This window comes from Palaemon carinicauda, chromosome 27 (assembly GCF_036898095.1).
Source record: "Palaemon carinicauda isolate YSFRI2023 chromosome 27, ASM3689809v2, whole genome shotgun sequence".
Lineage (NCBI taxonomy): Eukaryota > Metazoa > Arthropoda > Malacostraca > Decapoda > Palaemonidae > Palaemon > Palaemon carinicauda.
The window spans coordinates 79,833,382-79,846,584 of record NC_090751.1 but is presented as its reverse complement, the minus strand read 5'-3'; the positions used below and the strand labels follow the sequence as shown (position 1 = coordinate 79,846,584).

The 13,203-nt window shown below is 36.1% G+C and overlaps 1 protein-coding gene across 1 annotated transcript in view; it reads right to left on the bottom strand.

Annotated features, from left to right (window-relative positions):
- Positions 1–9,449, bottom strand: part of LOC137620764 (mucin-2-like) — an 11,368-nt gene extending 1,919 nt beyond the window's left edge. The window contains exons 1-2 of the mRNA XM_068351173.1: positions 9,300–9,449; positions 1–759 (exon numbers count right to left, since the gene is read on the bottom strand). The exon at positions 1–759 is cut by the window's left edge and continues 1,919 nt beyond it. Coding sequence (XP_068207274.1) covers positions 1–759; positions 9,300–9,402 — 862 coding nt within the window. The 5' untranslated portion in view covers positions 9,403–9,449. The remainder of the gene's footprint in view (positions 760–9,299) is intronic.
- Between the last annotated feature and the right edge of the window lie 3,754 nt (positions 9,450–13,203).

Sequence of the window (13,203 nt, the reverse complement as noted above, 5' to 3'; positions counted from 1 at the left end):
TGACTGTGGTTGTGATAACAATTGGTCTAGTCACAGTTGTGGCAGTAAGTAAAAGGTAACTTGTCAATGTTGAAATGATGGGTTCAACTAAAGTGCTTGTGCTTGATATTCTGATAATTGTAGTAGATAGTGAAGTGATAGTAGTTTCTGTATAAATTGTTGTTGTTACTGGTCTAGTTACTGTCATGGTAGTTGATTCAGTTACAAGCAGTGTGTATGGCTCAATGATTTGAGAATAATATGTAATAGGTTGAGTTCTGTTGATATATGAAGTAGGAGTTGGCAGTGTTATCACTGATGTGACTGGTAAAATCACTATTGAAGTGTAGTATTTGGTTTCTGTAGTTGATACAACAAAGCTTGTCAATATAGGCCTTGTGACACTGATCAAAGTGGTTTGGTAAGTTGATGTTGATGTTACAACACTATAGGTAGTGGTCACAAAGGTAGTGGTGGTAGTTTTATAAGTAAATGTTACCAGAACTGTAGTAGTGGTTAAAGTTATAGACTGAGTGGAAGTAGTTAGAGATGTTAAAGTTGTTGATGTTACAACACCAAATATTTTTGTAACAGTTTCTGTAACTGGAATTGTAGTTACTTGCGCAGGCCCAGTTATTGTTGTATAATATCCAACTATCTCATTCCTGTGTACGGTTACAACTTGCTCACCAGTTAACGAGTCAACTATGGCAGGTTTACATGGAAAGATGACATCAGCATCCAGTTGATTAAGTTTCAAAGCCCTTCCTCTTGCATCATCTGAAATATTTTTTTTAAATGAAGTACCAGTTAAACAATTGATGAGTAGTCCAACTTATTTCATACACAAAACACTATAGCTAAAAGATCACAAAAAGATTAATCTATTGAATTACAGTACTATCCAAGCATTTCAGAGTACTAAAACTTCTCTTTACCAAAACCTTTAAATCTTAATCATCAACACTAGTGTTATTCATGGTTTAAAAAACAGCAAGTTACTTCCAAGAAGACTAATTACATGGTTCTAACAATTCCAAAACTTCTTTGTTACTAAGCAAGAAGCACAAATTATCCGTTAAAATTTTTATATTACTGTGGACTAAACTACAATGCTCATTCAAGATTCACCAGAATAATTACTATGTTTGCTCTAAGAATTGGACAGTGCCTTGCATCAGATGTTCTTTTTTTATTCAAAGAACCTTTAATATTCAAAATATCTTATAGGGATGGACATACAAAGAAAATGGTTAGAAATCAAACCTATCCAATTCATTTATTCACACATTGAAGGAATATAGGAACAAATACGGAATAGAAAGACACTGGGATAACAGTATATCAATAGCTTGGGCACTGAGAATGCATAAGGATTAGTTGTGGGGGGGGAGTACTATATGTAGTAGTAGGATCTATATCTGTAGCAGGGGAACCAGGAAATCATGAAAAATGGGATTTATTTACATCACACCTAAATAGTTCAGACTTATTTCACATATAAACCCTTATATGGGAAAACTCATGGAAAAATTAGGACAATTATACCGAGACCTAATTTCATCGAGCTAGTTGTTGCAATTACAACTTGAGAAAAAAATAAGAGTACTGTATTCAAGATCAAAGAACTAATTGTTGCAGTACATTGAACACAATTTTAAAATAATAAAGGGACCATTTGCTAAATCTAAAATACCTGTACCAAATTCATATTTATCAAGAACCTATGTTCTAAAACAATCCAAAACTTCACATTTATAGGACATCTTAATCACCTAGAGTATTTATAAAAGTTTTTAGTTTCAGGTACAGTACCCTGCATATTTTGGAATCCACTTCAAAGATTACTTAATCTCGGCATAAAATTATGGAAAGCACTATTATTGCCAAATAAAATTATTGTACATCATTCATTAAAATTAATCAAGTTTCATTAGGCTGTTCCATAAAATATCTCAAATATTTTCAAGTGCACACCAATTATTGCTCATCAATTGTAAATTCAGTAATATCTAGAACCAGTCTCTTTGAAGGAAACTCCATCCAGATATGTCAAGTGGTATGGATTTGGTAAGAAGAGGTTGGCATCAACAATCATAGCAAAAGATATCAAAGTTTGTTTATCAATGCAGACTTACTTTAATGATGGTATGCTATTAAAGACTATACTGTAGTTCTCAATATAAAGCACGTAAATTACACTGAAGCTACAATTTGCCAAAAAAATTACAGTATAAAGTCATGCATAACACACTGCTTTAAGTGGAAGAAGTACCCGTACCCCAATTCCCAACTAGGGGGTTTTGTTTATAAACACGCTTACTTGGCACATTTCATGCTAGGATAGGAAATAAGTCTTAAAACCTGAGTGTATTTACTAATTTTTTCGGTTAAAACTGACCTACATTACCATTCATCGCATAGCTACACTAAGTAATACGTTGTCAATCGTGAATGGTCTGCAATATTTGCTGCACTCGCATATTTAATTTACTCTGCATCAAAACATAACCATTACCTTTAAATACGCATTGGAAATAGAGGACCATTGAAATTTTCTCTCTCCAACAAACATCCAAATATTTTCTGAAATCAAATTCATAGTGAAGGCACTAATCCAGGCATTATCATATTTATTCCTGGACCAGTCTATTGGTCCCGTATACAAGATAGTGTTGGGGATTTCTTTATTTAACTTTGTTTATGGGTCCCTGGACATGAAAAATCACCAAGACGCTTGTCCGTAATCACGCCATGAACAACGCTATGGCGCAATCGAATGTGGCATTTTACTGTGGTTACTTTCAGACATGTGCAGGATATTCTGGAACACTGAAGTCTTACCTCAGTGATCATCATGAAGAATTCCGCGTCATCACTACCAGGACCCAGTAAGGTCCCCTCAATGGGAAGAAGAGAATGTAGTTAAACAAAACTAGGGAAAAACGAAGTTTAAGAATGAAGAGCTGCAAAAATTTGTAATTCAAACGCATAAAATGTGTTTCAGGGGTTGGAGACTGATAACAGTGGCCTGTTAGTTTATAATACTGTACCAATAAATGGTATAAATATTACACTGGTAAATAAAAGGATTAAGGAAAAAATTAGAATTGTTGAGTGTTGTGCGCAACAGATAGTTTAATAGTTTGATTAATTAAAATCCTTCGTAAAAATTTTGTACCTTATACACCCCCTAGTTGCAATTGAAAGACCCAAAGATTGTTACCTTTTGCTATGAGGATATATTACGAAAAAAATGCCCTGAAAAATTCAGAATCTGCGAGCATACGAGTGGCAAGAAAATGCTTGATGCTGCAACACAAAAGATTGTTTTCACGTGAATTGCAGACCGACAAACTATGAAGGGAGCTCTTGAATTGGTTATCTATGCTGGTATATATTGTCAAACTATGCCATCAAAATTGCATGCGTAAATACAAACTGATGTCAAACCTGTAACTTCAGAAAGAATGGCTCCCACTAATACTAAGCATGTGCTGTTCACACACACTTTCCCATATATTAATTCTGATGAGAGGAGTATTGCACAATAATCGATATTGTAGCATATGCTTCTAGAGTGTTGAAGGAAGGCTAGGCGTTTGCAAATAACTTGAATAGAGTTATATGAAAGATTCTCTCCCATTATGGGGTTTGTTAAAATATGTTCATACAGCAGAGTGAATGAATGACAATTTTTCCTTATGACATTACAGCTGTTGACCTAGCCATCCAGCTGAAGAACCAGGTCAATATGATAACAGTAGGCAACATGTTATCTATAACTCATGAATGTTTACTATAGATTACAGAACAGCTGTCACCATAATGACTTCTAGGCATCATGGGAAGGAATTATGCCAGCACCACTAACAATTTCAGCCTCACTATTCACAATACCAAGACAAATTTTTCAAAAGTAATATTGAAGATCTAAAGGAACTTTTTCTGCTCATCAAAGATGAAGATACCAACTAAGAAGGAAAAGTCTCACCAGAGCATAGTTCAGCCAAGACATCCTGCCTTCAGACTAACTACCACTTTCACAAGAACATTCGGGTTAGAAATCACAATAGTTCACAGGTGAACTGTATTCCAAATGCTTACATACAACATTCAGAATTAAGATAAAAACACCATTGCAAGTGATGCTTGGCCATGCTCTGAGCAAGATATTGCAGGAAGAGTTCTCAGTCCAACAAAATTAGCCCACAAGCTACAAAGCTATTAGACATGCCTGTAGTTTTGTTGCTAGTTATGCTGTGAGGTGCTCAGAAAATTGAGAGAACCCAATTCCAAGGACTTTTACCAGGGACAACTACACGATGGCAGGCAAGGAGAATAAGACTATGCAGACAAGTCATCACTAGTACAAAAGGGTCAAACGAAGCAAACTTAGTACTGTTCTAAGATGCCACTGTGAACAAGCCCCGTCTTAAGCCTCCAGTTTCATCTACAGCACTTGGCTACTCTGATTCAATACCTCAAAAAATGTTGCCATGTCAAGAGGTTCCTCATGCTAAGCCTGTTGTTCAACCTACTTTGACTCTTGACATGCTGTTGCATCCAGAAACTAACCAAGCAACATTACTCTATATGGAAATTGCCTGAAGTATAGCTTTGAAGCGGAAATATTAAACAAATTTAATTCGCCTGGGTTTAACAGGGGGGAGATCCTCATGTTAGGGCAGCTGTTCATACACTTATCTCATCTGCTGTGGTGCCAATGATGCTTGTTGGCTTTCTCCCAGTTATACCACACGCTATCACCATAAGAGCAACAGTTAAATACAAACTTTTAGTGTATGTAGACAAATTAATCAAGCCTCAATTGCCAGGTAGTGCGATGAAGGTGTGTTCAGTATAGCTGCACATATTTACCTGCATGAGAGGGACCAGTTCAAAGATATCTTTGTTCAGGTCCTTTCCATCGGACTCTGGTATTTCTCAGGTGTCAGGGCAAACTGCTCCTAGGTTCCAGTCCAGATGATGCTGGTTGAGTGTGTTGTATTAGGACCTTGTGTGTTTTAGTGCATTTTGAATGGAAGCCATTAGATTTGTTCTCTAACAGATGTTGATTGTGGCGGACCTGATACGTTTGCTCAAGCGGCAGGTGTTCTCGCATCATAAGGGCTAAGATAATTATCCAGAGATGTTACAAACAACACTTGCTCCAAACCAACGTTGTCCAAAACAGTTTGAAGCGATTATTGGACAAATTGAGAACTTACAACAGTCCTTTTGAAACCTTGAAGAATTCTTTGAAGTTTGGCAGAAATTAAGTTTTAGCTGTCGAGAATGCTGTGGTTTAGGGGAAAAAACTGGAACCTACTTTTTGCTGGTGATGAAGATTCTGAGCCCATAGTTACAGAATGCGATTGCATCAGCTACCTGTTACGAATTGTGATACCTAGAATGAATCAAGATTGTGTTGTTCACACATCCTGAGCTCTACTAACACTTATTAGGACAGAGGGTAGTTTGTGATCGTCCAGACTGGTTTTGTGCTATCGGAGGAGATATGAAAGTGAAAAAACATTCAGCATGTCAAAGGGTTCCGGAGGTTACAATATAGTCGAGTCGCACGTAATGCTAGTGCTGTAGCACAGTGAACTCTTGTACCATGATATTGGGTGTATTACCAATGCCCTCAATACTCTCACTACTAATCATCTAATGAACCTCATAAAATGCAATCTCCAGCATGCAATGAATACCACTCATCACACATTTAGCAAGAATGTATCAAAACTGTTCGACTTAGTACTGGAACAAAATTCCTTTTTCAATGATGGTCAGCGTGTCTGCCACTGAACAACCTCCTAACAAATCAAGACTGTTCATAGAGGTAGCTATGTTTGTGTTCATGTGTATTGAGTAATGAAAAGTTATCACTCGTACAGGCATGAGAAGTTTGTTGAGAGGAGAAAGAAAATTAGTGCAATCATATCAAAACGTAAGCTGCCACATTTCATAGAACAGCACAGAAGACAAACTATTCTAAATGAGAGGGGTATTTCGTCCAAGGATGTGGTACAGGTACAGAGGAACATGGACAATGCAGAGAGAGGGGGGATGAATCTCTAATTCTCTCTCATGATGCGCTGAAAACATCTGAAAACATCTCTACTGTTCAATGGTGATCTCCCTTCTCATACCAACAATCATTACTGGTTAGGGAGATTGAATCAACTTGACACCACCCAAAGTCAAAATTCTACTCTTGCCACTCATGTTATGGTTCACTCTGTCAAAAATAAGGTAGATTACACTAGCAAAATATCCTAATATGGTTGCTGTCAGAGCGATTTCTTCAGCATCATGTCTTCAATGAAGAAAATTTTCTCATGACTTCAATGAAAAAATTCTCATCTCTTATTAGACTCTTACATTAAGATCTCTCTCAATGCAGGGGAGCGTATGCATCATACCGATACATCATCATTGGTATACATGTGCAGATACACACAATCCTTGGCAAATTATTAAGTTCTGGGAATCGCATAGAAACAAGACTAATCTGCAGCTGCTAGTTCAAGATAGTGTGTTCCATGTAGTCCCCAATGATGTGACTATCTTAAACCAGCTCTATCATCTCTGAGGAGGTGGTATTTCCAGCAAAGGCATCAGGTGATGAAAAAATTACCCGTAATCGAGTTGAATTGAAGCAGACAGAAGGGTAGTAGTGCATGTGGATTGGGCTGTGTGTGTGAGCAATCTTGTTGCAGATGCAGATGGTGCTACTTTCTCTGCATCAATTCCATCTCCTGAATGTAGATCTGGGGTGGATGAATCCCTTAATAGAGATCTAGCTAAAATTAATGCATGGTGCAAATTATGGGGTATGAAGTTGAATCCTAACAAAGCGTCAAAGTATGACTAAGTAGGCCAAGGACCATGGCTCCTCAACATCCTGATCTCAGCATTGATAATGTTTAACTTTGTATGACTTAATTAGGCGATTCAAGAGCAAATTTACTTTTGAGAAACGTGCGAGTCTTCTTCAATTGCACAAAACATTGGCCTATTGAGAAAGACAAGATTTTTGGTGATCAATCTATTCTCAAGATGTGTTTTAATTCTTTCATTTTACCTTGTTTCGAGTATTATTCTCCTGTCTGGTCTTCAGCTGCAGATTCTCATCCTAATTTGTTGGACAGGAACTTGCAGTCTTAAATTTCTTATTCCTGATCTAAATATTAATCTCTGGAACTGTCGTTCAATTAGTTAATTATGCAGGTTGCATAAGATTTTTTATAATTCTGACCATCCATTATATTCTGATCTTCCAGGACAGTTCCAACCTGTTCGTAATACTAGATATGCAGTTAATTCCAATAGTCAGGCCATCTCCATCATGAAGCTCAATACTAAACTGTACTCTAAGTTTTATTCCAGCTGTGGCCAAGTTGTGGAATGATCTTCCTGGTCGGGTAGATGAATCAGTGGAACTTCCTAAGTTCAAACTTTCATCAAATGTTTTGATATTGAACTGGCTTACACGTCTTTTTTATAGTCTATATCAAATATCTGTTTTAATATGTTTTTAAAATATTTTATTTTCTTTTTCATTACTACTTATATCATTTATTAATTTATTTCCTTTCCTCACTGTGCTATTTTTCCCAGTTGGAGCCCCTGGGCTTTGAGCATCTTGCTTTTCCAACTAGGATTGTAGCTTAGCTAGTAATAGTAATAATAGCAATAATAGTATAGTAATAGTAATAATAGCAATAATAGTATAGTAATAGTAATAATAGCAATAATAGTATAGTAATAGTAATAATAGCAATAATAGTATAGTAATAGTAATGATAGCAATAATAGTATAGTAATAGTAATAATAGTAATAGTACTAGTAATAAGTCATAGTAATAATAGTAATAGTAATAGTAATAATAATAATAATATCCTGTATAAAGAATTATTGTCGTCTGTAACGACAAACACATCTTCGCATTTCTCCTCCACTATACTCCATATTTCCAAACATTGGGGTTGATAGAAATGTGGCAGCAGTACGGCACTATTGAAAAATACCACATGATTCCACCTGCATCAAGAGTTCTCAGTTGGAGCTCCGTTAGCAAAGGTAGTAATAAAAACTTGCATTTTAATTAGAGATGACTGCATAAGTAATGTGGGAACCAAGCATGCAGCTATGGCATGTGACCCAATACATTACTTAACAAAGTTTGGTGAAGCAGATACCTCGTCAAAACGAAATGTAGCCTTAGTAGAGAGATACTAGTTAAGTGTTTGGTCAGGAGCAAAATCAACTGACTGCCGAGACATTTGATCAGTTGAGGGTTGAGACCTACTCAGGTTGCAGGACATGATAGATTCACCCAATCCTATTAATATTGTTATTAAAGGCCACATTCAACAAGGACTTTCCTAGTTAAGAAGGCATGCAAATTGCTTGTGATAGTCAAAGAACATGGTAAATTACTTAGACCAGTGAGCCATGGATGGGAGAATTATTCTGGTACACTTCTGTCATCAAAATGCATGAAGCCTTTGCCATTGACCCTGCTCACAACTAGCAAGTGTATAAGAGTGTGTTCGTTCCATTCAGCTGAAATTTGTGAATTTTTTTGCCATGGAAACAAATATGGATCCTTGTGTAAAAACCGGTCATTAAATAGTTTTAACATATAACAATATTCTATACATAAGAAGAAAGCGTTATTCTGAATTTTTTTTTCCAACATTTACACCCCAAACAAAAAGGTAAATAATTTTAAATTACACTATCACCTTGATGAATGACTGTTTAAAACACCAGAAATGAACTTGTTGCCTTCAAATTAGATCTTCAAATTGGGTATATTAGATATATCACATGTGTATTAATGTCCGAATAATCCTAAAATATTTTTTTGTTAGCAAGCGGCAGCCATATTGGATTGGGCAATAGCGCTATTTGTGGCACAATTACGGACAAGCCCCTCTGATTTTTCATGTCCAGGGACCCATAACCAAGTTCAGTTAATAAATTCCCCCTAAAACACTTTTGCATATGGTACCAATAAACAGGTCCTGGATTAATGCCAGTAAAATGGACTGAAGATTCCATAAATATATATATTGGTGTCCCTGAGGGAGTCTATATCAGTACCAAGGGAACTTTCATATTCATTCCTACTCTAAGAATGAATGTTTCTTTAATGATAACTAAAAGCCAGATTACAGTTACATTCACTACCCTCTCACACTATCATGTAACTTACTCAGGAATTTTAACACTAGAGCATGCACAACTACCAAAAACTTCTACGGTAAATTGCCTTGCCTAGTTCAAGCTTGAGTCAACTTACCTCCAACACTTTCTGATAATTGCTTGGAAAGTCCTGCATTCTCTCTGAGCTGTCTTAGCCATTCCCTTACAGCTAGATCTCCTTCTCCATTCTGATACATCATACATATATCAAATATACAAGTTTCTGAAAAAAAAGTGTGTTTGTCAAGATGAATTAATAAAAAGCCCAAGTACGAACATTAAGATTCACAAGATTTACTATAGGGCATTAGAAAATTGTAAAATTTGACATTTTACTAAGGGCCAATTGAGGGTGGGCCAATTCTTTCTCTGTGGCATAATTAAATCTTTCAATTTACAGTTTTCAAAATCAAATTCCCTTAGTCATGCAACTATAGAATGGCAAGTACTAACAAAAAAAAAAACCTATTTTGACTTCAGAGTTTAGGCAATAGTAGTGTAATTATACAAGGTGAAAGCTTCTAGACCTAAAAACCTGTCACTGCATAGGTGAGGATAGGCGAATTATGAGGCTCCTTGAGTGTTGGTCTAAAGTGATACAGTAAACTTGTGTAAGTATTTACAGAAGTAATTTTAATAAAAATGCATGTTCATATTTACCATGAAATTAGGTAAACCTTGCATTTCCTTGGCCATACAACACAAAATTAGGGTGCTATAAGGAATAAACTACGTAATTTTTCATCACAATACATTGATACCTTGGATTACAGGCATCTTTGAATACAATCATCTTTTAATACAAGCATACAAATTGTATTAAGAGCACTGCGTACATCAGCGAGCAAAATTTTTTTTTATCAACATGTTTTTGGTAGACTATTACTAAAGAGACTAGCACGTGATGTGCAGAAAGAAAGCAGTCACGTAGTGTCCATATGCCACCCACACTGTGTTCACTTCATGTTCCCGTGAACTTTACACTACTCTGTTGCATATTAACTTGCATCTCCCTCCCCCCCCCCACCAACACTTGCTCTGACCATAAATTTTCTACTTTCCAAGTAGCAGCATCTGCAGTGTTGAGAGCTGCTTTGAAACTTTTTTTATTTTTTATTTATTTATTTTTTTTTCACAACAGGATTTGTACAATTCCGAGGAAAAAAGATATCAAATCTATTGATGCTACAAAATGTATGCCCAAAATGAAGAAGCAATAGCCACACGTTCTAACCGTAAATTATTCCAGCATATATGAATCTATTAAAATTACTTAGCAGGAGATAAGATTACAGAGAAGTGTGAAAAAGCAAAGCTATTGTATGCCGACCTTTTAAGAAATGAACTAGGTACATAAACAGAAAAGAAACATTCAAGGCAAGCAGCAACTGGTTTGAAAATTTTTAGAGAAGAACTGGCATTCAAAGTTATACGATGGTGTCCTTTGGAAAGGCAAATGGGGTTGAAGGTGGACAAGAACATCAACGATCTTCTTGAAGAGCACAGCTAACAGCTAATGACTGAGAAGTGATGGAGTTTCATAAGGAGCAGCAACAAGAAGTTACAAGGGGAAGATTTACTTTGAGGATGAGGGACAGTCCGACAAACCTTTCGCTCCAAATTAAATTAGGCAGAGTTTGACAAAATGAGGACACCTATCTAAATTTAGTTAAAAACATCAATTTAATAACTTTTTAGCAGGGCGAGCAACGAATTTATTTACCAACCATGAGAATTTTTCACACCCTGTTAAAAGTGGCAAAATCAGTTCATTAGATAGTTAACTCGTGAAAGTTCAATGCAAGAGTGAAAAAAGTGGCCAAAAACCATGAATGAGGCGATTCAGTTAGTGATAGCAAGTTTCAAGAGACCTTCCAATACTTTGCCACTGCTCTCATTTAAGCTAGTTTTAATTTAAAAATTTCTATTCTTCAATTTGAGTTAATTTGTATTAGATTTTTATGCTGAGGTTACAAATTGTTCCATAATTTCCATTACAATACTTTAGTAATGAACATGTGTATGTAAGGATCGTGTTGAAAGCAAATGAATTTCCTTTAAATTATTTATGGAAAAAATTATTATTTTGGATTGCAAGCTCACTCCTTGAAGAAATTAAAAAACAAAATTTACAGTACAGCAGTATAGGAGGAGCAAATAATGCAATGCTTTCTTGCAGATACAAGTTACCAAGCAAATCACAACTGGAGCTTCACAACTACCCCAGAAAAATCTTTACCAAAACCCATACCAATTGTCATATCTAAATGTAATACTACATATGATATTAACCAAATTTGACTTTGTAAACAGCCAAGCTACAGCCACGACACTTTCCTAAAATAAATTCTTAAAATTGAGCAATGTAGCCACACTGTATGATTACAAATTTTGGAATGGAGAGAGACTTCACAATCAAATATGTTTTACTTACCCTTAATAAGATAAAAATTTCAAGAAGCCTTACCCTCCCAAACATAAGCCCATTACCTCTGAAAGATATATTCAAGTTACCATGGAAGTTCTTAGAGAAATTTTTCTTCTAATTCCTAAATACAAGGCATATTCTTGCTCTGTAATTTCAGCCCTAAAATCTATTTAGAAATTTTTATTCACAGCAAATAGCTAAACCTCATTTACTCAATAAATCCATTGTCCAGAGAAAATGTTACAATATTACATTCACTTTTTTAAACATTCAAGATTAAAATATTGAATCATACCCCCAAAGAATTATAAAAGAAAAAAAAATCTGTAGGTGGTGTCTCAGCATTAAAACCCCTGAAAATATCTGATTATACGTGTAATTGACAAGTATAACAACTATACTAAAGCCCCACGACATTAGCTTTGGAAGTTGGAATTTTAGATAATTGCATTTCTGGGCTCCGACTCGTGCCGCCCAGTGAAATGCTCCTTTAACATCATTTCTAAGGTAAAAACTGCTATGAATTTACCAGAGAAAAATTTGTATAGGAATGCTAGGTTGAACCCAGCTCGCTCACCTTAATAAGGTGTCGGTATAATACTGGGGCGCTGAATAAATCACAACCAGAGGCCTCGCACCATTTAGATATCTCCTTTCAATATCCCCGAACAGCGAGGTGCCGTTCAACATCCTACTACTACTACTAGCAATCCCACGCCAGTGATGTCACTCCTTTTTCATAGCACCACTATTTAATCCTTATTTTGCCTTAGTGTGTGAATTTCGCTGGTTTTTTCTGAATTTACTAACTCAAGATGTCGGACTCCAATGTCACTCCATCCAAGTTAAGTACCAGATCTATGAGTTTTGAGATTTTGGAGGGGGCCTTTCCCTGTTTTGCTTATATTATAACAGTTTTATTTTTCACGACACCGCGTGGGTCGTTCATGGTGCTTGGCTCCCTCCTATCTCTCTCTCGTTTCGTTCTTAACACTTTTCCATGAGTCTTCCATACCGATTGTTTCTCGTTATGAACTTTATTGGTATCCACGGTTCACACAGTATTAAATTTTCATATTGATGTCCTGTTATTACGATAACAGTTATTACATATACGTGTGCGTATTATCGGTAGGTTGGCATGCCTGGTCGCCTTCGGGCATTTCTATTCCACTAATATTACTACTTGGATTATTTACGTTCGCACGCCACGGACTTGCTTATTTTAACGTCATTAGTTTTCTTGCATTAGCTCGAGGGTCTTTCATGAGTCAGGTATTAGTTTTTCATTTTGTTAGCACTTCACTGACTCTTATGTTGGTAACCCTGCCGCAGCGCGGTCAGGCTTGGGTTTTCTCCTGTTTCATGTTCGCTCCCTCGTTTGTTTTACGATTGATGTATAGTTAATTTTATTATCATCATCATCCAGCATGCCTTCCTATCTTATTTTACCATGTGTTATGTTTTTTATAGTGTTATTAGTCTTTCTGCGTGATCATATCAATCGTGGGTCTGGCAGGTTGGTATACCTGCTATCGCCCCACTCCTAGCCTCCCTCCCACCCGATACCCCA